The 27,042-nt window shown below is 35.0% G+C and overlaps 3 protein-coding genes and 1 pseudogene across 5 annotated transcripts; 2 read left to right on the top strand and 2 right to left on the bottom strand.

The window, feature by feature from the left end:
* Positions 1-2,122: 2,122 nt before the first annotated feature.
* On the bottom strand, positions 2,123-6,687 carry LOC121778330 (uncharacterized protein At4g08330, chloroplastic-like). 2 transcript variants are annotated; one of them, XR_006045657.1, is made up of 3 exons: positions 6,365-6,687; positions 3,759-4,262; positions 2,123-2,389 (listed from the first exon to the last, which is right to left on the bottom strand). XR_006045657.1 is itself a non-coding variant. In XM_042175659.1 (2 exons), exons 1-2 carry the CDS (start codon positions 6,445-6,447, stop codon positions 3,863-3,865), a joined length of 483 nt encoding a protein of 160 aa, XP_042031593.1. In that variant the 5' UTR covers positions 6,448-6,687; the 3' UTR covers positions 2,123-3,862. The 2 variants fall into 2 exon arrangements, 1 of the variants encoding a protein (XP_042031593.1); XM_042175659.1 differs by having other exon boundaries at positions 2,123-4,262.
* Positions 6,688-8,168: 1,481 nt separating this feature from the next.
* LOC121779620 lies at positions 8,169-11,235 on the top strand (annotated as a pseudogene).
* Positions 11,236-15,767: 4,532 nt separating this feature from the next.
* Positions 15,768-18,226, top strand: LOC121779619 (BTB/POZ domain-containing protein At1g21780-like). 2 transcript variants are annotated; one of them, XM_042176968.1, is made up of 4 exons: positions 15,768-15,933; positions 16,020-16,165; positions 17,182-17,297; positions 17,437-18,226. In XM_042176968.1, exons 1-4 carry the CDS (start codon positions 15,812-15,814, stop codon positions 18,040-18,042), a joined length of 990 nt encoding a protein of 329 aa, XP_042032902.1. In that variant the 5' UTR covers positions 15,768-15,811; the 3' UTR covers positions 18,043-18,226. The 2 variants fall into 2 exon arrangements, with proteins under 2 accessions (XP_042032902.1, XP_042032903.1); XM_042176969.1 differs by having other exon boundaries at positions 15,768-15,927.
* A 1,663-nt stretch (positions 18,227-19,889) lies between these two features.
* Positions 19,890-23,443, bottom strand: LOC121780178 (chlorophyllide a oxygenase, chloroplastic-like). The gene is made up of 9 exons (XM_042177696.1): positions 23,206-23,443; positions 22,369-22,605; positions 22,128-22,232; positions 21,696-21,962; positions 21,363-21,510; positions 21,097-21,281; positions 20,896-21,008; positions 20,478-20,775; positions 19,890-20,396 (listed from the first exon to the last, which is right to left on the bottom strand). The coding sequence occupies exons 1-9, from the start codon at positions 23,281-23,283 to the stop codon at positions 20,217-20,219; spliced, it is 1,611 nt and encodes a 536-aa protein (XP_042033630.1). The 5' UTR covers positions 23,284-23,443; the 3' UTR covers positions 19,890-20,216.
* Positions 23,444-27,042: the final 3,599 nt, after the last annotated feature.

Below are 27,042 nucleotides of genomic sequence, written 5' to 3' on the forward strand. Positions count from 1 at the left end.
TGCGGCGCCCCGTCTCGTCCCCAGCCCGTCCCGATCCCGTCCCGCGTCCCGTCACGGCGTGACGAGCCGTCTCGCCGCGTCCATGCGCCATGCGTGACGCCCACTCGCCGGCCCGCAAGTGGACATCGTCACGCTGAAGCAATAAATCATTTTTTTTAAAATTCGAATTTAAAAAAAATAAAAAAAATAAAAAAATTGTAAATGGTAATATTACCGTTTAATTAGCCGTTTCTTATTTTTTTACTCTATAAATACTCATAATCCATCCTCATTTCACACACAACTACACATTTTCTCTCCCCAAATCATCTCCATTTCCTCTCCAATTTTCATCTAACATCTCATCACAAAATGTCCGGCGACGGAAATTCCGACGGTGGCGGCTCCGGCGGGTGGGATCTCAACGCGTTCGGCGACTGGGCGAGCATGTACAACAAATTGGGTGGTTCCGGTTCGTCGATGCCGGGGGGTTACCAACCACCCAATTTTGATGTGGATGCATACACCCGTCCCTCTGCCCCGCTGTATTCGCAGGGATTATCCCAGATTCGGGAGGATTATTCCGTTGAACCCACTTCGGGAGGAGGCCGAGGCGGTGGAAGCTCCAGGGAGGCGGAGGCGGGCGAGGAGGAGGACCTAGGCCGACATCCGTACAGCAGCAAAGAAACGATGGTGGTGTACAACACCTGGATCCGTGTTTCATACGATCCCATCGTCGGGAATCAACAAAGCCGGAAGTGTTTCTGGGAAAAGGTCTTCGAGGCCTACCACCAGATTAAGCTGAAGGGGTCCCGCCACCGCACATATAAGATGCTTCGCGCTCACTTTGACCGAGTCGACAGAGAGGTCAAAAGATTTTACGGCATCTACACGAACGAAACGGCTCAGTACCAAAGCGGATCCACGGGCGCCGACATTCTGAGGTCGGCTTTGTGCGTCTACCACGACGACACCGGCAAACAATTCAAATTTGTTGATGTTTGGCAGGTCATCAAGGACGAGGAAAGGTGGGTCGTCGGTGTCCGCTCCAGCTGGGGCTCAACCTCCAAGCGCACGAAGCACACGACGAGTGGCCAATACTCGTCTGGTGACGTCGGTGAGGGTAGCAGCGAACAAGAGGGTGCCTCGCGGGAGGTTGAGGGCACGACCGGCGATGCCGGGGGATCCTCCCATGGGCGCCGTCGGCGACCAAGGCGGCGAATGTGGCTAGAGCGAGGAAAGGCCGAGGCAAATCAAACCAGGCTGGCTCGGGCTCGGGGGAGGCTCGAACTCCCTTATGGCCATGTACATCACCGCCACAATGGCGGACACTTCCCGCTTTACACCCGCCCAGTACCAAGCCTGGTGGAACGGAATTGTCTTTATGGCAGCACAACTTGGCCTTCCGCCTCCAACCGGCTTTAGTGCACCTCCACCGCCTTCGGGGGATGATTCGCCGGCAGAGTAGTTTTTTTATTTTCTATAAAATTGTATTTTAAATTATGCCACGTTTATTTTTTTTTAGGATTTTAATTGTGTATTTTTTTTATTTTTTTAACTTTTAAGTTGTATTTTTATTTTATGTTATAAATTTATTTTATTGTTAATGAAGTGTGTTTTTTATTAATTGAATTTGTTGGAAAAAAAATAAAAAAAATGAAATTGAATGAATAGTAATTTAAGGGAAGGTTAAGGGACGGAACCTGCAACCCTCCGTATCCAAGCCCCTTGGCCTAGTGGTAAAGGGTGCTGGATACTGCGTCCATCCTGGAGGTCTCGAGTTCGAACCCTGGGTGGCGTAATTTGTCTTTCCTCCTTGTTATAGGAGTTGATTTGTAATTTCCTCCTTCATATATATGATATAAATATATGAAGTTAATTTAAAAAAAAAACCCTGCAACCCTCCGTCCCTTAAAACACTATTTGCGGGCTCCACTGTACTTTTTTACTCAATCCCTTAACTAAGGGACGGAATGACCTTATACTTTTTTTAATCTAGATTTTTATCCAAGGTTTCTTCGATTCATATTTGGCCTAATCTAATATATATGCATACTTAACAAAAAGATACTCATATCCCCCTCCCAGCAACAAAAATAAATCAACAAATTTATAAAAAAATATCACCGATAATAACACAAAATTAATTTTAAAGTTCACTACCATTTCATAAATCATGTGAAAATTACAAATCTAGATCAACATTATATTATTCCCAAGTATTAACCCATAAACATAAAACCCTAGAAGCATGAAAATGTTTATCACCGAGGCTCGGTGGAGGTGATCGCATGAGGTCAGCGAATATCACCGTCGATTCACGAATACCGAAGAGTTAATTCTTCCGAATCATCGTTGATCAAATGTCTAGTAGCTCCGACTCTCCAAGTTCCGTTTTCTAGACCTGTCGCTGAATTATCATACCATAGCAAAACACTCTTTTATACACACACAATATCACATGCATGTATATAGAACTATATATAGATTCTTTGTATTAAGTGCACATGAATTCCATAGAGAAAAAAGATAGTGAGATGAGGAAAGAGTGGGTGAAGAAGGGGCCCCTTCCTTATATATCATCTACCATACAATCTTGAAAAAATGTGGGCTGCATAATAAAGGACACAAGCGTTTATTTTGCTTTTCATCTTAATCTCCCATTTAAAGATAAACCTTTTTTCTACACCAAGTCAAACCAACTTTTATGAGCCCACACTGTTTTGTCACACTTTTATGTATGTTATCCCTACGTCCACACATAATTATAAAATATTTTGCATGTCGATTGTTTAAGTAACATGCTATATCGTATGATATATCTATGTCAATAAAGTGTTATGTAAAGTAGTGTATTAAGTAACCTTTTCGACCATTGGTTTAGGTTCTCGGCCTCAAAGGGAAAAGAAAATGGAGCACATAATACCGATTTTCACTTACCAAAAACTACAAGATCACCCCCTCCATTATGTGGCAACAGAGGGATTGTTTGTACCACTGGTTTAGACAATAAATCATAGTATCAAATCTAACATACTAAATTTTTCTGAAAATAAATAAATACAAAAGGCAACTCAACTTATTGTTGCTTAAACAGTGATCTGAAATCTTTGAATTTAAGAAAGAACTGTAATTCTTGGTGCTTCTCATCAACAACTCTCTCTCTCTCTCTCTCTCTCTCTCCCCCTATCTCACACACACACACATATTTAGTACTAGGACACAAGAACAAAGAAGTGGGACCTTTGTAGAGCTTTTAACAATTTGATATCTCAAGTATGCAGCAATCACTCTGTCTATACACCGAATACAAACCACCTTTCACAAACTGAGAGTGAAGTATCGCAGAAGCAATGGACAATGTCAGGGAGATTTCACTATCTCATCAGCAAATCATTTGCACATACAATATAAGAAGCTTCATTAGTCGTAAGTTCGAATCGTTTAGCACCTTATACCTACAAGACCTAACAACCTTAGAAAAACCCAAGCTTGAGCACGCCAATAATGGATACACAATTGACAAGTCGGATGAAAGCAACAAATCGACGTTCTGGACAGGTAGGCCGACATCGACAAAAACTGAATCACCAAACAATGAACAAACCACTGGACTCAACTACCGACATAATCCCCACATTTGATGCAGGTTTCATAGTTTTGTACAACATCGACTATCATTCATTCAGCTCGACCATGTATGAATTTACTAACAATGATTAAGTGGGCAAGCAGAGATAAAAATACGGAAAAAATCAAATTCTATACAAGCAGCTTACCTCATGCTTCTTACTTACGCATGAAAACATGGGTGCCAACATGACTTCTTCGGTGTTAAGCAATAGGTTCGATGCATACATGGTACTGGTTCAACTGACGACCATCATGAGACAAGATGAGTACCAAAACCAGCTGAACTAGGTTGCAAGGAACGAATCCTGATGTCGTACTTTCTCTTACTGGTGAATTCACTACTAGAGGGTGAATCTGACCCGTCTGTTATGAGGTGGATAGGAGAATCGTTGTTCAGGTTAGAAGCTATTCCAATAAGGTTCCCACATTTCCGGCATAGGAGTTTTGTTTTCCGACTGAAAATACCACAAGAGTGCTTGAAGATGAAGTAGGGCACACAACTAAATTCTTCAGCCTGATTGAACCGACTCTCATCAATTGAGAAAAATGATATGATCCCTTTCTTGATAGATTTACCATATTTGGAACCAATGGTAGATGTATTCCGACTAGATGAGTTCAGGTTTAAATCATAGCCACAGGAACCACAGCTGCAGAGAGAAAAAATAAGTAATTACTTCAACCCCAGCATCACAAATGAAGCTCAATTTGAAACCAAATAGATATAAAACTTTATGAATGCATCATTTAGACAATCTTTTCAAGCAGAGCATGCAAATTTTTAAGTTGACAATCAAAAAATAGACTCAACAATTTATAAATGATCACCACTCACTAAAAAAACAAAAGAACAGTAAAGCAAGAACACAACAATGGACAGTAAAAAAGTATGAGAATACATATAGTACATAATATTTGTGAGTAAGGGGTCGTTTGCCTTTGTGTGGGTAAGCACAGTAGATATGGAAAAAAAATCCTTCTCGATCTGCATAGTCACTGGATAAAAATGTTATGAAGAACTGATTGGATAGAATTACTACAAACTCTAAAACAACTCAGTAAATCTCATCATAAGATCTGGGACGTCCAGCTCTTCTCTTAGTAACTACAAACAGCATTTTGTGCAATCCAAAAATTGCTCCTAAAAGTTCAATTCCCGTCACCCTTATAGCTTATCATAGCTTACAATACAAGGTAGACCTTTGACCACTGCAGTGTTGAGCCTCCCACAGTTTTACAAATTGTTATTGTACTAACACAAACAATATGGATTGTCCTGATAATGCATTTTGATGCAAGTTCTTATCTGCTCTCAAATGAAAGAATTAGAAATTTCCCACATGTCATGTACAATTCACTAGTGTGGTATTATCTAAGACGACTTGAAATAGTAAGGTGTTCCCAGAATATTTGCCCTCTAAAGCTTCTACAAAGAAACTATTGTACTATGTGTTTGTTCTATAAAAGTATGATTAAGGCTACAAAGCCCACATCATTCAAACAGTGAGGAAACAACATTAGAATATACAGTAGACACATACACAAGAAATATCTGAATGCATGGACTCAATAGTTAAGACACACATTAAACAGCATGATCTATATTTAAGACACATTATAAGTTGGCGGCCCTCATTTACGCTTTTCTTTCAAATTCATAACATCAAAATTAATGATTTTCAAGTATCTCAATTTACACCAACATTGGAACATGGACTGTGGCCCCAAGAAAATTAAAAACCAAACGCTCTTCCCAGGTGACACATCAAAAACCTCGAATTTGACACCTTATGTGCTTAACTTGGTGGTCACCACTTTCTACACTCCCTTCCTCAACATACACACACAATCACACTCAATAACACCTTATACTGCCTATGTCAATGTTGTAGCCAAAACCACTTATATAGCTTTGTGCATGGCATGGTCTCTACTTTTACTCAGTTGTAACCTTAGTGAGAAGCTCAATCTTAGGAATGGATCATTTTTTTGAAGAAAGTGTGGCATTGAACACACATAGGCTAGTTATTTTCGAATCCTTGCAAGATTTTGCTAAGAAAGAAACATTTTGGTCTAAATAAGTAACACCGACTACATTTTGCTTAAGAACCCCACATCCAACCATCAAATAACTTCTTGCCCCCAAATTTATTAGTTAGACTAGACCATTCAAAGAAAGCATAGGCTGCATAGCTAGGTTCATAATTTAATGCATTGTCCGTGGTCCACCGTTTATATGCTGCAACCAAGAACATTAATAATTAATATGATAGTACACTTAGGCTGTCAAAAATTGACCTAAAACCATTAAACCATATATCCTTTGAAAGAACAATAATAGTCATTTCCTATGTACTCTAAACACTCATTTGGGCGCAAGTACGTCTAGTTCTGCATTTTTGCTGCCGGTGTTCATATAGCGTTTGCACTACACTACATGTTAAGGGGAACGAAAATCCATCCAGCAAAACAACACTAATCTAACCTCAATAATATCATTTCTGGATATGTGATTCAGTAAAATTGGTCTCATTGCAACTTACTTATAACTCAAACCTAGCAACACGGCCGAATTAGCTAGAAGCCTTTAACATATCATGCACCTGATCACCTCAAAAAAAAAACATCACTTCAGCATATTCATAATTCACACACTTCAGCATATTCATAAGTCACCGGTTTTCAAATGAAAATACCCTAAATTCTCACTCAATCCTATTGAAAGGAAATGAAATTATTATCTATCACTCACCTGTAAGTAACATCTCGCCGTGAACCGGCAAAGGAGGCTGAAAACTGCTGATTCGAAGAATAACAACCACCGGAAGTCTCCATGAGAAGTAAAAGGCGGAGAAACCGATGCGGCGGTGGGGTTTAATTGAGATGGCGTCCACTGCAAAAATCAAAGAGGATGCAATCAGTCAACTGAGTATGATTCGAGTGGCTTCTCTACTGTGATTATTTTGTGTTATTGTGTGAGATAAGCGATTGTAGGTGCCACTGGTGTCACTGCAGGGGAGGTAACCGGAGAGGAGTGGGAGATTATTTTGGGTGAGATTTGTATTTCGAATTAATTTTTACAGAATTCCAACTTCTCTAAATTTTGAATTTTGAGATATTATAAATAGTTGAAGAATCACTATTTTAAAATATTTGAATTTGCAAATTCAAAATGTTACCAATATGAACTGAACCCAAAAAATTCCAGATATCCGAAAAGTAAAAAAAAATATGCTACAGAAATATTTAAAATAATATTTGAAAAAATATTATATTTTCAGTACGATATTAAATATTACTATATTATATTTAAATAATATTGTATGTATTAAAAATGATTTGGATTTTTCAGAAAAAAACATTTTCAAAACACCAATCTGAACTATTTGGTTATTCAATTCTGCCTGGATCTCTATATATAATTTGATTTTCGTGAAATTTTTGGAGGTGACCTCTTTTACTAGTATTGATATTGCAATATTATAGATATAAATATTTTATAGGAAATAAATAAATTAATTGAAATATATAGTTATCAAATAATTAATTGACATATATATTTAACAAATATTGTGTTCCCTTTTATATCATTAAGCGTTTCTATTTTTTATAACACTTCTTCTTTTTAAAGCACTTGATCCAATTAAGTTTCTTGTTTTTTCCATGAACGAGGATGTCACATTTAATTTGAAATTGATGTGCTGGTTTAAATAGATCGAATATAAATATGTTTAAGATCCTAAATTTACAAATTAAGAAACATTAACGCGATGGAAGAATATGTATATGAAACCTTGATCTTTTACTCTTATGTGAATAATGAGTATTGTTAGGCTATGAATTTATATGAAAAAAATGATCTTAGACTTTATTGTTTGGTTTGATCATAGGTGTAAGAAACACGCATTTAGCGGAATCTGACTAATCCTGCTCGATCGAGCTGAAAGTCTCTAAGTGGATAGCAGGGTTTGAACCCATAACCTTAAGGTCATCAATGTTGATGTCTTAATCAATAAATCTGAAATACTTAGGAGAGATAAAGAGATAGTAAAGCATGATAAAATAAAATAAGAGTGATTTGATATTTTGTTTTTAGTCAAATAGGGAAATAACTCAACTTTATTGGGACGTTCCAAAAAGGAATACTAGTCAACTTAGTTGAGACGGAGGGAGTACTATTAAAACCAAATACTATTAACTTGGTACCCTTGATTGGGTTGATTCAGTTAACTGGTCTGGACCCGTGCTTGGGACCAAGGCGCTGGGGGAGATAGGTTAACTTGGTACCCTTGATTGGGTTGATACAGTTAACTGGTCTGGACCCGTGCTTGGGGAAAGGTTGGCTGACTCGTTCCTTCCCATCCCGACAACGAAGCGCAGCTCGGTGGTAAACGCTTCACCTCCGACCGTTAGGCTGGGGTCCGAGTCACTTCGAGGTAGATGGGAACCATCGTCGATCCTTTAAAAAAAACAACAACGTAATTAGTCATCATCGTAATATCAGTAGAATGTCTGGGGCAGAACGGTAATTTAAACTAGAGTCAGTTACTGACCCGGAAGTATCGGGTCGGGTCACCCGCAGTCATTGGTTCCTGTTTCTGTGTGTCTGCTCTCTCCCAACTCCAGAAATAAAAGCGAAGAAGAAAAGGAAAATTCACGAGCTTGGTTCAATGACTTCTGGTAATCACTCACCATCTCATTTCCGATCTAATTATGTACTATTTTCAGCAATAAATTCAATGAAACTTGAATTTACTAATTGTTTTAGTTTCGTATATGATCACTGTAATTTGTTGTTTACGGAAAGTTTGATTGTAAATTGAGAGAGGTATTCTATGTTAGGCTGTTAGAGATTATTGAACTTGATTGATGCAACTTCAATGCTACGGTGTAATTATTTTTGGAAGTTTTCATGGTATTTAAAATTTGAGACGAATTATGTCGACAATCGTTGATTCGTTGAATTTTTTTAGCTTATCTAGTTATGTTTCTGCTGAATTGTATACTACGGATGCATGTTCTGAGCTAGCTAGTTTCATTGTTGTCAGATTATGCGATTAAACTTGCTGCGGAGCTCGAATCAGCTTCGCGTTTGAAAGCTGCTCAATTCTTAGTGACGCAGAGGCCGTGGCTTGGTACTAAGTTAATCTCACTTTTTCTTTCTCTGTGATTGTATGCTAGTACGTGTTAGTTCAATTCCTATGTCAATTATGTTCTGCGTTGTTTTCTAAATTTTAAGTTTGGGATTTTGAGGAGACAATTTTCTTGCTATTTGACCTGATCACGGGTGTTATTATACAATAATCCACAAAAACACCCCGATGTTTTAGCGATATTGAATGAAAATTCACTTAATCCCCCTTCGTCCCCACTTGCGTCCGCCAGTGGTGCTTTGGTCATTTAACTGAAACAACTTGTCTTGGCTTCTTGCTCTGCAGATCTTTATGGGGTTAATGTCAGACCTGTTACTCCTTTCCGTAGCTTGAGCAAACAGTTTGTTGATACAGCACTTCTGCACCGCAACTTGCCGGATGAGTTGCTTTTTGAGGTATGGCTCTGCTATGAAGTCTTGATAATCTATGGTTTTTGTAGCTTGTCAGGACATTGTGATTGTAGTTTACTCCCTCTGCAGATATTTTCGAAGATGAGTCCTTATACCCTTGGGAGGGCAGCTTGTGTCTGTCAAAAATGGAGGTATACTATCCGTAACCCTGTGTTCTGGCGAAATGCATGTTTAAGGGCTTGGCAGGTAACTGTTTAGTGACTATCTTTTCATTATTGAGACATGCTTATGTACTTATATTTTGTCCCTGCGCTGCAGCTGAATGGAATTGTGGAAATTATAAGATTTTCCAATCGATGTATCATGGCTTATGGCGGAAAATGTGGCTTTTAAGACCAAGACTTATGACTGGTGGTAAAGTATTCTGTTTGTAACTTTAAGTTGTTGTGTTTTGCATCATAGTCTCAATTTTCCGTAAATCTGCAGACGGGAAAATAAAGCTATCAAATTTCCACTTCCAAATCTAAGCGTTGCTCTCAACTCTAAACCCCTGTAAGAAACTTGGGGTTTAGGGCATGTTAAGCCAGACATCTATGCAAAAGAGCAGTTTGTTGACACAGCATAACTATCAAAAGAAGAAAGAAGATGATCCTAATAAAACCTTGAGCATAAGAACTAATCAAACCTTTCAATGTGTTAGCCTTAATGGTATCTGGATGGGTGCGGGTTTTGTTGACACTAATCAGACATTAATTAAAAGTGCTTCTAGCCAGCTCTAGAGTTTTCTTTACGCGTTATAAGAATGACAATGATATAAATATTCTACAACGTGTGCATCTTAGATCGAGTCTTGTACACTGCTAAATCTGTGACTTGGATTTCCAGGGCTTTATGTCAGTCGGAATACCTACATTAGTGTTGGGCTTGCAGAGGGGAGAACCACCAATCCTGTGCATATTGTATGGTTTTTTTGGCATTCTCTTTTCTGTTCAATTGAAGCCCAATAACTTAAGAGTCTGATCAATTATTTTTAGTTTTATGAGAGAAGGATGAAGTCGGGAAAGGGCCGATATATATCTATGGCTAATATCAAATGTAAGATCGTTGTGTTCTATATCAGTCCAGTGACAGTTGGGTAGACTGTTCAGTAAACAGTGGGTAGAGGGAAGAAAATCAAATTATTGTACATCTATGACTCCTTTTTGTGCTGTTAAACCTTAATTTTTGTTCCTTTACTAACTAAATAGTGAAGTGACTTGGGCATCATCTATGATTTTCTATTTTTAAAGATTTTTGTGGGAAAATGAAAATGAAAATTTAAATTTGTATAGATAGAAGTGGATAGCAGTCCTATGCTACTTTTCACTAAAGTAGCTTAACTAAACTAAATTTAGAGCATTGGTTTCTCCCTACTTCACATTTGTTATACTTTTTGTAATTGTGTAAGGAATTTTTGATCTCATTCTACAGGTTTGCTATTATCGGTATATGCGATTTTATTCTTCTGGAAGGTTCCTCTATAAGGTCATAAGGAATAGTTGTTTTCGAAGCTTAGCAATTTCGGAACTACTTTACTATTGGGGAGTCTACTTACCATTAATCTCTTTGGCTTCTGTCAATAGAACTCGTCCCAAAAAGTAAAAGATGTTGCAAAATACAAGAATGTTCGTTCAGCAAGATCTGAATCATCTGATAGTGTTTTTAGCGGACAATACACACTTTCTGAAGATAAGATCAGTTTTACTTTTGCCATCCGCTTCTAATTTTTTCTAATGATGTAACCCATGGAGGAGAAATTTATACGTCCATCTTTTGCTAATTAATTGGTACTCCATATGGCTGTCCACTGAACTTATTTGGACGTGTGTGTATTAGATTAAATTTTTTGTTACTGGATATTACTAGAGCGAATAGTGCAGTAGCAATAAATGCAAGAATATTTACTTCCATAATCTCATTGGTTTTCACTTCACAATATCTCGTGATTTAATCTATGATAAATCTTTCGTCTATCATCTGTAAATTCAACGAATGAATGATTTAGTATTTCCACTCACAGGTTGAAGCTGCTATTCTGTATCCTGGCTTACGCCCAACTGTTTTAAGAATCCGCTTGAGGTATTTCCGTAGTTACTCTGCAATTTGTTTTCTTTCTCCAAGAGAACCTTCTAGCACACCCTTTATAAGATTTTCAAGATAGAGACACTTTTATCAATTTTTGAGGTTTCATCAGGCTATCTCATAATTTTTGAAGTATTAACTTTAATTTTTGAAGACCAGTTTATATGCTGGTCAATCCTTCTATGAGAAAACTATATCTGTTGCGGCTTCAATGTATTTGATAAGTTCTGGAAGCCACTGGTTTACTATTAAAAGTGTTAAGTTTATAACGAATGGACACAGTTGAGCTGGAAAACTTTGCCTCTTGAAACGAAGAAGTAGAAGTTGGAGATGTCAGGGGGTGGGCTATGTCCAGATTTTTAGCTGTTTCTTAGAGAAGTGGAAGCCCAAAACACATTTCCAAACACCCTCAATTTCCTAAATTTGATCCATAGACAGTTTTTTTAACAGTACTTGCAAATTTTACCTAACTATCTGTTGGTCCGAATAACTGCTGTGGGTCATATGGATCACTGTCACTAGGGCCATAGGCAGAGGGAGTCTAGCACCATTCGTATTCGTGGGGGGCATGAATGAAAGGTCTTGACTGAACAGTTAAGTTTCTGTCGTGTGAATTGTGACAATAGTTTGTTCATTCCTTCCTTTCCATCCATCTCCTGGAGTTAACTACATTTTGCTCAGGAAGATTAATATCTGCATGGTAGAGTTATTGGCAGTCCTCATCTTTTACTATAAACACGAAGTTGATATTTTTATCGTTATATTCTACGAGCAACGATCTTAGTTTGTGTTTCAGAGAAGTGTGATAACTTATGTTAGTCAGTCATATTTCATTACTCTACTGAATCAATGTTGGCCAATTATTTAGTGTCTGCATATAAATTTCAAGCAATGTTACTTTTTATTTACCATCTTTGTAATCAGTACCTTTGAAAATAGGTTAAGGGGGACTGAACAAGGCGCTAACAACAGAATGGGTCTGATATCACTTGTCACAAGCGGCGTGAATGATGTCGAGGCCAGTGGATCCGATGAGGACATCCTCGGAGTAGTCGAGGGGTGGGAGGAGGATGAAACCCACAACCCTGACGTCCCAGCAGTTTCGCACAAGAGTATATTTTTATGAGGCAAATGAAACTGGAGAATGGATGGAATATGTTGTAAACATCACTCAAAATATCTAAAGTATCGTAACCTAACTTGGTAAGTATGTGAACAGACTTGTTAGCATAATTACTAGCAGGACCACTATAGGAAAGTGTATGAATGAGGTTATATTTACTTACCAATATTTTCAGTGTATTAGAAAATGTAGTCTATGCAATATAATAGGTGATCTCTTCTGGGTTTTCATCAAATTCTTATTGCATCATTGCCTATCTCTTGAAAAAATTTCAAAAACTTTAACAGTTCCAGTCACATTTGAACAGTAACTAATCATATATTTGCGAACTGATTTGGCTTATCGGAACACATTAACATTGACATACCCTCTTTTAAAAATAGATATCGATTCCATGTTATGAATTGAAAAAAATGTATGGTCTCTTTAATTTTTTTCTCATCACTTTCATATGCTATAATGCTTAACTTTTTGAATTGGTTACTTTAATAATGGCTGAATTAATGCCTTCTATGCTTTGACACTATCCAAACATAAATATGAATGACAATATATGGTTGTTTAACTTATCTTCAGATTGTTCGAAAATAATTTATCAAAAATGATCGAAATTAATTTTGCCACATATTCATAAGTCAAGATTAATCATAGATGCAGTTATTAAAAAAAAAAACATAGCCTCGCATCTACCCAATTAAATAATAGCACTACTATTCATAAAAACATAATATTATTATCTAATTTATTACGCTGAACACCACTAAACTCATAAAATTTGATACATTACTTGAACTAATTTTGTCTGAAGTTCTATTTTCATTAACCTACCAAAAATATCAAGGTATTCTAATTTCTAACTCTGTCAAAAAATTGATTTTTCTTTTATTTTTCTTATCATTATACTCCTAAAATCCTTTGTTTTAGTCAAATTATTTTCTCTCTCTAGTAGGTAGAAATTAATAATAATTCAAAGAGATTTAACATTCAATAAAATTTGTTGCTTCTCTTAATATTTTATAAAAGAGGGAACATCTTTTTTTTTCACAAACTTTGTCAAACTCTAATTTTAGATCCATGAATTTTGAAAATATCATTTGATATCCGTCAACTATGAGTATGTGATAAGTTTATTAAAAATATATACCCTCTTGAAGGGTATATATTTTTAATAAACTTATCACATACTCATATTTTTATAAATAGCTTTACTATATATTTTTTCTAATTTCTAAATATAATTTGACCTTCAATATCATTTAATTCTGTGACATGTAATAAACATTCCTTCTTCAACTTGTTATAATTAAATAATTTAAAAATATTTTTAGGTATTGGGTCAATAGATGATACTTGAATATTGATATATTGACTGTGAGAGCATCCGCAGCGGTGTTCTTCCGCAAGGACGACATCCGTTCTGCTGGCACGACACACCCATGTCCGCCGTTGTGCTCTTGCCAATGGCACGGCTCTGCTCGATACATCGAGCACGTCCGTGCCGCTGAGCAGGGCGACGTGGCGCGTTTCTATTGGTTGTTGGCATTTTCATTTTCATTTTCTTTTAAAAAAAAATAAAAAATAAAACCAAAAAAATCGGATTCCCAAAAATATAGTCGTTTTATTACCATTTTTTTGAATTTTTTTTTGAAATTAATTCCGAAATCATCTATAAATACACACATTCATCATCCATTTGGGCGAAATTCGGCCACGAGTAGTGGATTTTTTTAATTTATGAATTTAATTATGTAATTTTTAATTTTTAGGATTTTAATTATGTAATTTTTAATTTTTTTTGTAATTTGCAATAGTATTCCGGGTATTTTTAATGCATTTTAATATTGTGGAAACATTTTTAGTAATTGAAGTATTTAAATTAAATAACGGAATGGTGAGACCCTTGAGCATGTCCTTGCGGAAGAGCATGATTGTGGGTGTTGTGCTTTTGGGGAAGAGCAGGGAGTAAAAAAGTAGTAATAAAAGTGGATCCGGGCCCACATCCGTGCTCTTTGGCAAGAGCACGGATGAGATGCTCTGACATTCATTTTTACGAGTATTCATATCTTTAAAATTCTTTAATTATAAAAAGTTGAAAAATAAACTTTTCTCACAAAATTAAGTAATAATATTGAAGGTCAAATTATATTTAAAAAATTTATCAAAAATATATAGTAAATATATTTATAAAAAATATGAATATGTGATAAGTTTATTAAAAATATATATCCTTCAAGATATTGAAGGTATTTTCGTCCGGAAAAACTTGAAATGGTAAAAAAGTACTTCGATTGATATGAACTCCTAGCTGACAAGCCTCAAATGATATTTTAAAATTCACGGACCTAAAATAAGAGTATAAAAAAGTTATTATAAAAAAAAGACATTCCCTCTTTATAAAATGAGGGAACATCATTTTAGGTCCATGAACTTTGCCAAAGTATCATTTTAGGTCCGTAAACTTTGAAAATCTTATTTTAGGTCCATGAACTTTGAGTTAGTATCATTTTAGGTCCTTTTTACTATTTCCAAGTTTTTTTGGACGAAAATACCCTCAATACCTTAAAATATATATATTTTTAATAAATTTATCATATACTCATATTTTTTTATAAATATCTTTACAATATATTTTTATCAAATTTTCTAAATATAATTTGACCTTAAATATTATCACTTAATTTTGTGACATGCAAGTAAAATTGCTTCTTCAATTTTTTATATTAATTTTTTTAAAAATTGAATAAAGAACTTTTCTTTAATAATAAAAAAATTGAATAAAGATCTTTTTATAAATATATTTACAATATATTTTTGACAAATTTTCTAAATATAATTTGACCTTCAATATTATAATTTAATTTTGTGACATGCAAGAAAAGATCTTTATTCAATTTTTTATTATTAGAGAAAAGTTATTTATTCAATTTTAAAAAAATTAATATAAAAAATTGAAGAAGCAATTTTACTTGCATGTAACAAAATTAAGTGATAATATTTAAGGTCAAATTATATTTAGAAAATTTGACAAAAATATATTGTAAAGATATTTATAAAAAAATATGAGTATATGATAAATTTATTAAAAATATATATATTTTAAGGCATTGAGGGTATTTTCGTCCAAAAAACTTGGAAATAGTAAAAAGGACCTAAAATGAAACTAACTCAAAGTTCACGGACCTAAAATAAGATTTTCAAAGTTCACGGACCTAAAATGATACTTTGGCAAATTTCATAGACTTAAAATGATGTTCCCTCTTATAAAATTATCCTTTTATTGTTAAATTGCATAACTTTATTCGTCAATCCCAAGAAAGCAAAAAAAAATAAGTCAACTTTTACCCAATTACATTTGACTTCTCACTTATCTTTAAATCCAAAAAGCCAATAATTAAGCTTCATTAAATAAAGAAATCAATTTCTCTTTCTCTCTCACACAGTCACATACAACAATGGCGGACACGAAGGTGGAGACGATAGCAAGACTGGCGCAGTGGAAAATCGAGAGCTTCGGTCCAACCAATGTGTACAAGAGATCCGAGCCGTTCAAAATCGGCATTTGGAACTGGTATCTGTAAGCTACCGCTTTGTGCCTATATCTACGCTTACACAACGTATTACACATGACGGCGATCGTGAATTTCCGATCGGTTGTTTCAGGCATTTATCGGTGGAGAAGAACCGCTCCGTGTACATCAGGCTTTTCCCCGAGCCTTCTCGTGTTTCGAAGGAGCAGCCGCCGCTTGCTCGCTTCATCATTCGTGTTTCCACCTCCGCCTCCAATCGCAGGCCTTACGTTTCGCCCAGTGCGTATCTCTTTGAATTCGTTGACCTTTTTTGTGATCGATTCAGCATTTTTTGTGTGGTTTTTGTTGATTTTGCTGGATTTTGTTTGTTTCTTTATTTATTTATGTTTTGCTCTGTTTTCGTGAAGATTGAATAGCTTTTGATTGGGAAAATGTACTCAATTTTACCTCATGAATGCATATTCAGCGCTTAACCAGTAAGCGACTATTTAGTTTCTGCTAAATCGAGTCAATAAGTTTATTTGAGTCAATTTATTGATCAGCACCTAAAATTTGACATCGGTTTATATTTGAGAAAGTTTTCAATTTATCTGGTATTTTTTGGTGAATTCTAGGTTAGATTTGGAAATGCAAGCATTTATCAGGTTAAATTATCAGTAAAAATTGATACTATTAGTGAAGAAATTAATGCTGTAGAGTTAGCTTCTGAGTTCTGAAGATAAGGAAATCAGATTTTTAGATAAATTTTGGGGGAAAGAGAATCAAGAGATTATGCATGAAGGGAAGAGATTGTGAAATTTTTGAGTGTGATTCGATCATCCATGGTATCAAACAGGCAATTTGTCTTTTTTGTGAATATCTCTTTTCAGACTTTGATATCAATCTAATTCAAAGGATTCTTTGTTTTGGTGGTTTGTATAGTTTTAGGAAAAGGAAGTTAGTGATTGTAAATTCAAGACACTCTCAGACTTCGTGTTGAAGACTTCATTGATAGTATGCTTCTGTGTTCTTTCCTGTGTTACAACAGAACGATCAAGTTCTGGTGCAGAAAAAAAAAACATAAGCTCATTATGTAGATGTTTTAATTTTTCATTGAAAAGACTTAATAAGTGTGCATATCATTGGATATATAGAGAAATGCACCCCTCGCCCTTGATCAACTGCATTGTGGTTGTAAAGTTCGAAAATTTACACTCACTATTTTGCATGTACTATGTTTCTATGTATATGTAGATGTGTTACTAGATAGTAGTCTTTTTGTTATTATTAATGTTTGTTATCCTATATGCCTGCAGTTCATGAGAGACTACTTCGTTCTAGTGATGACTTTGCTTGCCCTATCGATATTAACTTTCAAGGACGTTTTGTCATTGATGTTGAGTTTCTGGACCTTAAGATCTGTCCTCTAAATGTGAGTGCTGCTTTGCATCATTTCTATTAGAAAGAAATAGACTTCAGATTCATGCTGAAATATTGAGATGCCTAGAAATAGTTTGCTTTGAGAAACATGTTAGCGAAACGCTTCATTTACTGTCGCTGCTGAACTTCAGGGTGGAGAAGGCAGTTCTATATGGCCCAGTGACGGCCTGATGCAAAGTCAAGCGAGCCAAAGCACTCTCAGATGTCTTTGTCGCATGCTTGAAGAGGAGATTCATGCAGACGTCACCATCAACTCCTCCGATGGATCTCTACGCGCTCACAGAGCTATTCTCGCTGCTAGTTCTCCCGTCTTTATGAGCATGTTCGAGCATGATCTCAACGAGAAAGAGTCCTCAACAATCGATATTGAAGACATGACATCCGAGTCCTGCATGGCCCTCCTCACTTACCTGTACGGGGCGATAAGCCAGGAGGACTTCTGGAAGCACCGGCTGGCATTGCTGAGCGCAGCAAACAAGTACGACATAATGGACTTGAAGGATGCTTGCGAGGAGAGCCTGTTGGAAGATATTAACTCGGGGAACGTGCTCGAGAGACTACAGGAAGCTTGGCTCTACCAGCTTGATAAATTGAAGAAGGGATGCTTGGTGTACTTGCTTGATTTTGGCAAGATTTATGATGTGAGAGAAGAAATGAGTGATTTCTTCAGAAATGCAGACAGAGAACTAGTTGTAGAGATGTTCCAAGAGTTACTTGCAGTTTGGAAACCCACATAAATAAATATTGATTGTATGTAATATATTACCACTACTCTTAATAATTATTATGAGTGGAGAAAGTGTATGAGTGTGATATTATGATGACTATTGTTATGGTGAAACATGGAATTGTATAGTATGAGAAGAGAATGATTCATTTCTTCATATTGGATTTATGGTTATTAGTTTGTACGTTACTAAACTTTTGCTAATTTTTTATTTTTTCCCACCATGATTACTTATCCCCAAATTGATAATGATATTACATGACATGTCTATAATCCAATTTTGTCAATGATTAAAATTTACTCCTTTTACTCCGCATTTTCTATATATATATATATATATATATATATATATATATATATATAGGGTTGTGATCAATTGAGATTTTTTAGCCTAATTGAGAATTGAGATGCATTATTAGCCACTCATTTTTATTAAATGAGTGGTCCAGAATTTACCACATGGAAAATATTTTTACATTATTAATTGTGAAAGCGCAGAATGGTAATTTCATCATACATTTTATTTAATAAATATTTTTTTATTTTTTTAAAAAAAATTAAATTTTTTTTCGATTTTTTATTTTTTTATTATTTTTATTTTTTTTGTCAACTACATATACAATTCATGTCAACTACACACATATAATGTCAACTACATATACAATTCATGTCAACTGCACATATATAATGTCAACTACATATATGATTCATATCACCTATACACATATAATGTCAACTATAAGCTGTTGACATTTGATGTGCAGGCTATTGACATTTGATGTGCAGGCTACACATCGTAGTTGACATCGCGTGAAAATTAAAAAAATTAAAAAAAAATTTAAAAATTTTTTTTAAAAATTTTTTAAAAAATAAAAAAATAATTTTTTTTTAGTTGTTGACATTTTAATACGAGTTGTTGACATTTGATATTCTGGCTATTGAAATGAAATGACGATAATACCCTTAGTTGATATAATCTCTACTTGTAGTTGACATTTCAAAATGAGTGGCTGAAAATGCATCTCAATTCTCAATTAAGCTAAAAAATCTCAACCTAACAAGACCCTATATATATATATATATATATATATATATATATATATGGAGATGATCAAAATAAGTATGTGTTTAAATCCAGAAATGCAGACCAAATCTCAGCCCTAGGATTAGATGATCTAATGGTCAATAATTAACCAAAAACACGGAAGGTCATAATTAAGCAATTTTAGATCATATTATAATATTTGGATTTAATGTCATACTAAGATCGTTTTAGGTCATGCTTTGTTAGCATGACCTACAAATTACCTAATTATGACCTAAAAGTGCCTAATTATGATATTGTTCTACGTTTCTGTATTTAAATCCAGTTTTACATAGATCAAAACCATATATATATATATATATATTTTGGAATGTCTCATTTAGAGTGATGCATTTCTAAAACTAGAAACAACAATATAGTAATATATATTTTTTCTCTCTTCACTTTACACATAATCAACTTTGTATAAAATCTCATGCAAGAAAAAGAAGCTTTGAATGAGATGGAGAGACTATTTACCTTTGTTCTTTGGCAATAAACCAAGATTGTGAAAGTTGAATTTGGTACAGTAATTCATAGGCTATCGACTGTAAAATCAGCCTTTAAATACACGAATTTTCAATGTTTCTCGTTTTTCCAAAAAATTACATTTGTTGCCACATAAGCATCAAGTTTGCCGAGTAACAAAAATATGAAAGTTCACGCACTTACGAGCTGATTTATGTGAAAATTCGTGAATTTCGGCACAATAACCATCCCTATATGTATCTTCGAAGTTGGAATAGATATGATAGTTTCAATTGACACATTGCTTGGATTCAAACTCCCAACTATATTAAACACAATTTCAGCATATGATACAACTGACATTTCCTATCAAAAAGGAAAGTTGAAAAAAAAAATCAGTGACACCACTGGGTCTTCTGGTCACTATTTGAACCAAAAAAAAGTAGGAGGGGCCAATGTTTATTTCAAACCTGTACAAGGGAAAAAAAAACTATACAAATGCAAAGACTGTGATTTCTCTTATTATCACCAAGGATGTGTGTTTAGACCATTTTCAACTAACTATTTGTTGTTGAAATCCGCAGGCATAATTGGTGATGGTTAATGGAGCAATGGGAGCAAACCAAGTAACACTATTGGTCAAGAAAGTTGTATTGCGAATGCAGCTCTTTCGAGCCTCGTTCCACTGAATCCCTCCATTGCCTATACCTTACTCCCAGCTTGTCATAGGAAACTGGCAAGTTCCAAACATTTGTGCCGTTGAGCATGCGCTCCTGTTGGCCAAGTACGAGCCGCAGATCCTCATTCAGAACCTGCACACAGAATTCGAGGATTTCATGGAGCAAAGAGCAAGAGTTGAGGTGTTTTCCTTGTTATAGGGACTATTCTTGTACCTTCTCAGCAAAATATCTCCACAGGTGTTGCATGAACGGGACGTGTTTCAGAATTGGAGCAAAGTCGAGTGACATTCTGTACAGCAACCTCGTCTTCTGTTTAGACGAAGGTAAGCAGACGTGAAGTTGGTGGAGATGAGTAGCGCACTCTCTTGTGCTCTGCCCTTGTAATTTCCCGGGCTTGGAGATCCCAATCGTTGATAGCACCATGCAGGGTGGATGGAATTCCATATCTATGGGATATGGATCCCAGTAGCCTTGCAGACTAGATGCAGAAGGTGTCAAAAACTTCACCAAGCTGAGAATAGAGACAACTAGAATATTATTCAGTTATATATGTCACACCCTTGAACAGAAAATGAGGTGATTCAACAACTAGTGAGCATACAATGAATGTGTAAAAAAGTGAAACACGAACCTTGGAACGCTCCATCCCTTAGCAAATGTCGAAGTGTGAGTAAAAGGAGCATGTGCAAGATCCAAAAGGTTGTCTAGTAGGAGCCCATGTTCCACTGGAAGTTCCATGACAATCTGGTTTTAGACAGGTTGCATCAGAATCAAGATTGAGAATGTTTTTTTTATCGAACCTAACTTGATTAGTATTTGCAGGTAAACATACCTCAGCATGTATTTGGAATCCTGAAGGTGGTAATAACGAAGGAAGTTTTGGCGTTGGAGGATCATTCCCTGGCCAGATCCAGATCATTCCCTCTTGTTCGAAGCATGGCAGCGCCTTGATCTTTACGTTGAGGAACTTTGTAGAGGGCATTTTCTCACATTTTCCATCAGTAGAGTATTCCCATCCTGATTTTATGGAAGATGATCAGTCATCTTGTAATTGATAATATACTACATAAATGTTTACTAATGTCCTCATAAACTCACCATGATAGGGACACTTTATACGTCCCTCATTAATCGAACCTAAATCGAGTGGGCAGGCTCTGTGTGCACAAGTATTCTGAACACACCCTGGTTTTCCCTCCTTTCCACGGAAAAGAACCCAAGGTTCCTCGAAGCAATCAATTGGCATCTGAATCATAAACCAACAATCAAGAAGAGAGAAAGATAATAAAAGTGGAACACAAACTTCTACAGTGTAAAGGCTGATCCAGCCAGAAACTTCAGAGAAAGAGGGATAAATGACAACTAGCAATGAGAATAAATAAGATCACTCGATACTTACAAGGAAGGCAAGGTTTGTGGAAATAGACTCACCATGGTATCATCCTTGAGGCCTGCAGAAAAAGCAACGGGATACCAGAAGTTTTTCAGGTGATCATTGTAAGGTTGGACAGGACCAGATACATTGATGCTTCTCTTTGGCTGCCTGCTCTTTGCAGGTGGAAGAGACAGAGTGGAAGAAGGGAGTAACAAGTCGGGTCCTGTCGTGCTCGTATCTTGCAAGATTTTATCAGTAACCAGTGTCTCCATGTAGGCTAGCTTGTCTAAAGCTGTTGACACCCTTGCTTCTGATATATGCACCTGTAGATTTTCAAGATTATAGCACATATCAGCAGCAGCAGCAGAGGACTCTATGTTTAATCAGGTTTGTCATTGTGAAAAACAGTGATTTCCATCTACACCACTTGCACTCAAATAAAGGATAACCAATACAGTAAATTCATTTTTGCACAAGTATTACTTTACCTGGTTGTGGGCTTGTGCCAGTTCCACCTGCAAATCTGCTAGTTCTTTCCGAAGTGTTCCAATAGATTTGAACTCCCGCGCAAGAGGGTTTATGACTTCCACAACCTATACACGACTTATGATTTCAGAATTGCAAAGAACAGAAAATGCATAAAAATATTCATACACAGACCACAAACACAATAACCAGCGACATCCTTAAACCACATAGAGAAATGGTAACGAGAAGATGGTAGTTAACCTTTTCGTGGAGAAGCATGATTGTGAGAACATCTTGCCTAGCTTTCCAGTCACAGTATTGAATGTCATATCTAGCCACCTCTAGAGCTTGATTCACATCGAGAAACTTACCTTTATACTGAGGGACCTTCGCCCGCGGATCTTCTACATCAAAGAGTGAAGTCCAAGGGCTTTTCCTCTCAACCAGCCCACCTTCCTCTCCAATGATAGCAAATACTCCAAACCCTCCCCTCAGACACTGACATCCACGACGCACCCAAAAGTCAGAAAAGATACAATCTCATTTGAAGCTCATCTTCAAAGAGTGACAAGCAAAACAAGAATGATTTACTTGAAAGCCTAAAAAAGACTTAATCATCTATTACGCTAAAAGCAAAACTCATCAAAGAAACTCTTCTCATAATCCTTTTCACAAGTTTCCACTTACATATATAAAAATACACACATTTAAGCGACAGGAATAAGCCTCTACTCAACATTTAAGTAAAAATAGGCATAACATTACCAAATTATCATTTAAAAAAAAAGAGCTACTATCAATCATCCAACATTTACACATCGATTCCGACACCAAATCCCTAAAACCACGGAAATCCATATATCAGAGAGCAGAAAACCAAAAATTGCTAATAATTACTCATCCGCTGAAAAATGAAATGCTCCGTCACCATGCAGTATGCACGTACAAATAAACCTAATCAAATCCAAAATATTATCAGGAAATCAAGCAATTCATCTCCATACAAGTGTCACGCTTCCATTTCCGATTACGGAAACTTCCTTGCAACTCAATCAAAGCAAAAACGAGGCAAAGCTAAATAAATTGAAGTAGTCATACCTTTGTAGCGTGAAACTTGTTTGATCGAGAAAGAGAGATAGGAAGAGAGAGAGCAGCAGCGGCAGCAACGATGGACATGGCAGAAAACGGGTCGGGTCGGAAAACTGGGAGAAAACCGGCCGAGTAGAGAGAGAAAGGAAAACTCAAAACAGAGAGTTTTTAGTGAGAGAGAATAACTGATGGATAAGAGGTCGGTATTCCGCGCGATCTCATCTGCCCTTCTCGAGCTGCCACGTGGACTATCTCAACATTCTACAACTTATTTTCATCGTTTTCACTATCTCCCTTATTTATAGCCACGTTAGAGTTACACATCACTTTAAAATTAAATAAATCCACAGCTATAATTTTCTAATTTCAAGCTCTTTATAGTATAAAAAAAAAGGTTCAATTATTTTCAAAGCGTGCAAGGATATTTTATTAAATCCGAACCTACAAGTTCCGTTTCTTGAATACTCTCTCTCCATAAAAAATAGACAAAATTATAAATGACCATGATTTTAATGTATAATTGGTAAAGTAAGAGAGATAAAAAGAAAATATGGTGGAAGTAGTGTTAGTGGATGGTCCATATATAGAATGATGTGTATGATTAGTATTCCCTCCGTCCGTGAAATGTTGTCCAGTTTTATCATTTCGATCCATCCGTGAAATGTTGTCTACTTTGCTTCTTTTTTTCCATTTTTGATAAATGTACCTACTTTACACTAACCCATTACACTCACATTATATTATAAAACTAAGAGTAAAAGCCAAAATTGGTCCTGAATATATGCTCATTTTATCATTTTGGTCCTAAATTTTATCTTTTGAATTTTTTGGTCCTCGACATTTCAAATCGGATCACAATTGGTCCTCCGTCAACAATTCCGTTAATATTTAACGGTCAACGATTTTAATCACAATTTTGACCAACTTAAACAATTTTTACTTATTTAATCATCAAAATTATTTTTTTAAATAAAATCATAAATTATTTATTAGAAATAATTAAATAATTTTAAATAATTAAATTATTTATTCCAACTTAAACAATTTTTAAATAACAAAATTATTTATGATTTTATTTAAAAAAATAATTTTGATGGTTAAATAATTAAAAATTATTTAAGTTGGTCAAAATTGTGTTTATCATAAAAAAATCATAAATTATTTATTACAACTTAAATAATTTTTAAATAATTAAATTATTTATGATTTTATTTAAAAATAATTATTTTGATGATTAAATACTGAAAATTTGTTTAAGTTGGTCAAAATTGTGTTTATCATCAAAAAATCATAAATTATTTATTACAACTTAAACAATTTTTAAATAATCAAATTATTTATGATTTTATTTAAAAAAAATATTTTTGATGATTAAATAATTAAAAATTGTTTAGGTTGGTCAAAATTGTGATTAAAATCGTTGACCGTTAAATATTAACGGAATTGTTAACGGATGACCAATTGTGATCCGATTTGAAATGTCCAGGACCAAAAAATTCAAAAGATAATGTTTAGGACCAAAATGATAAAATGAACATATGTTCAGGACCAATTTTGGCATTTACTCTAAAACTAATATATAAATATGGGGCTTACATTCCACTAATATTTTCCACTCACTTTTCTTTACATTTCTTAAAACTCGCGTTGAGTCAAACATGGACAACATTTTGCGGATGGAGTTTTTGTTTAAAACTTTCTATTTTAGAATGAGTCTAATTTTGATGGACCCTCCGAAACGATAAAACACGTCAATTTTTTTTTTAGATAAAGGGAGTAGACATTGTGTTCACTTTGCGAAACAATTTTCTATAACATACCCCATCATTATATTTTTATAAAAGAATTTTTTGTAGATGTCATTTTGGGAATATTGCCTTTATAACTTCGAAATAATTACTAAATCATCTAGGAGTACAATACAAATATACAGTTAAAAGGAGGTATTAAAAGAACGAATGATACTACTTCATTTTGCAACAAGATTTTAATATCAAAATGACATGTGATGAAAATAGAGTTGGATATTAGAGAATAAATTAGAACATCTGATGTTTCAAACTTTGGAGGAATCAAAGTGTTGGCATATCATCTCAAAGTGCCATGGCATGTATAAAACGTCTCTTTCTTATTCAGAAAGGATCTGATCTCCTAGTGCGGGAGCTCCGTCTCAATTATTCGCAATTGAAGTTCACTCCCGTTCTTCATCCACCACCCATCATCAACGAAGATAGCCACATCGCTTCTGTCATCTTCAACACTATCAATGACCTTCTTGAATGTGTCGAATCCACAAATTTTATTTTTTGAAAAGGTAATAATCAACTAGTATAATGTTGCTGTCAAAAATTAAAAATGCAGTCTTCTCATCAATTCAGCAAGCTATGAACAAATTTAAACATATGATTATTGGGATTGTGTTTCTTCAGGAAATTTCCACTACTATGCTCTATGCATCACTCTCATTAATCATTAAGTTAGGTTACTATTTTATCCATGATGCTCTATTTAGTACTTCTACCAATTTAATGCATGATGAAACTATAGATTTCTGAAAATATATTTTGATGTTGACATTTAGAAATTTTAGCTAGTAGGCATTCAAAAATGAATTAAATCATTAAATAAAATTTACTGGCTACAATTCGAATAAAGGTAGAAAGCCAAAACAAGAAAGACAGTGAGAAATGTGGTAGAAATTAATTTCATTTCCAAAATGTAATTAGTAAAAAACCAAAATATACAATGGGTAAGATTGCCACATGCCATGTTACAAACTTATTAGATCGATCAACTAAAATTTAAAACTTTAGTTATGCATTTTCTCAAAGAAGTGGTGTTTCTCCCATTCCCATAAAAAAATGTAGAAAAAAATCATCAATTTAAGTAAATTAGTCATAAGAGTTCCTAGGATATAATATTCATAACAAGAAATAAATTCAAAATCGTGACATCAATATAAAACTAAGTTACGACTGCCTAACTTTCCATTAATTTTGACAGCGAATTTGCCTATAATCGAAGTAGTACTAAACTTTTGTGAAAATTGGTATTTTTTTCTCTTATAGAAATAATAGTTGTCATAGAATTCGATTATTGGTCTTTAATATTTTTATTTTTATTTTTATTTTATTAATATATTTTCCTCTGCAAGACAAAAATGTCATCTCAATTAATAGCCATCAATTTCCGTGACATGAATCCGTATATTGGAAAATGCCAAGTAGTCATATACAGTTGTTCCTGTTTCATTAATAGCCAACTATAAATTTTGGGATTAGGGTTTGAATACTAAGATTTAGTAATTCATGATTAATTTAATTAGTTTTCATTAAATACTTATCAAAATAAAGAAAATTGACAATGTTGCACTATATGAACCATAGACTAACTCTTGACGAACAAATTATTTGAACTTGTCATTATTTTATTAGAATAGATTTCCGACACAAAATAGATATCTGGCCTCAAAGTGAAAAAAAATAGCATTTGGGCTAAGCTAGATATTCTATTAAGTATTGTGCAACTTCTTCAATATCATCAAGCATCAATGAAACTAGGGAATACACTAAATTTTGATCATGAAAATTCACAAAAAAGTAATGGGAAAAAACTAAATACTATTGGAACAAACAAGAAAAAGCCTGGACTCGTGCCTGGGAGGTCGGTGGACCCGTTGGTTCCCACCTTGACAACGAGGCGCAGCTCGGTGGTAAGACGCTTCACCTCCGACCGTTAGGCCGGGGGTCCGAGTCACTTCGGGGTAGATGGGGAACCATCGTTGATCCTCCTTTAAAATGAAAGAAAATAATAATAATAATAATAATAATAATAATAATAATAATA

The sequence above is a fragment of the Salvia splendens genome, chromosome 19 (assembly GCF_004379255.2).
Source record: "Salvia splendens isolate huo1 chromosome 19, SspV2, whole genome shotgun sequence".
NCBI classification, from domain to species: Eukaryota; Viridiplantae; Streptophyta; class Magnoliopsida; order Lamiales; family Lamiaceae; genus Salvia; species Salvia splendens.

Excerpts from the sequence above, each read along its gene's own strand:
- LOC121778330 (XM_042175659.1), bottom strand. The coding sequence starts at position 6,447 with ATGGAGACTTCCGGTGGTTGTTATTCTTCGAATCAGCAGTTTTCAGCC. Across the intron at positions 4,263-6,364 it reads CGGCGAGATGTTACTTACAG|CTGTGGTTCCTGTGGCTATG; the intron begins GTGAGTGATAGA and ends TTCTCTCTGCAG.
- LOC121779619 (XM_042176968.1), top strand. The coding sequence starts at position 15,812 with ATGGCGGACACGAAGGTGGAGACGATAGCAAGACTGGCGCAGTGGAAA. Across the intron at positions 15,934-16,019 it reads GGCATTTGGAACTGGTATCT|GCATTTATCGGTGGAGAAGA; the intron begins GTAAGCTACCGC and ends CGGTTGTTTCAG. Across the intron at positions 16,166-17,181 it reads CAGGCCTTACGTTTCGCCCA|TTCATGAGAGACTACTTCGT; the intron begins GTGCGTATCTCT and ends ATATGCCTGCAG.
- LOC121780178 (XM_042177696.1), bottom strand. The coding sequence starts at position 23,283 with ATGTCCATCGTTGCTGCCGCTGCTGCTCTCTCTCTTCCTATCTCTCTT. Across the intron at positions 21,282-21,362 it reads TATAAAGTGTCCCTATCATG|GATGGGAATACTCTACTGAT; the intron begins GTGAGTTTATGA and ends CCATAAAATCAG. Across the intron at positions 20,776-20,895 it reads AAGGGATGGAGCGTTCCAAG|CTTGGTGAAGTTTTTGACAC; the intron begins GTTCGTGTTTCA and ends CTCTATTCTCAG.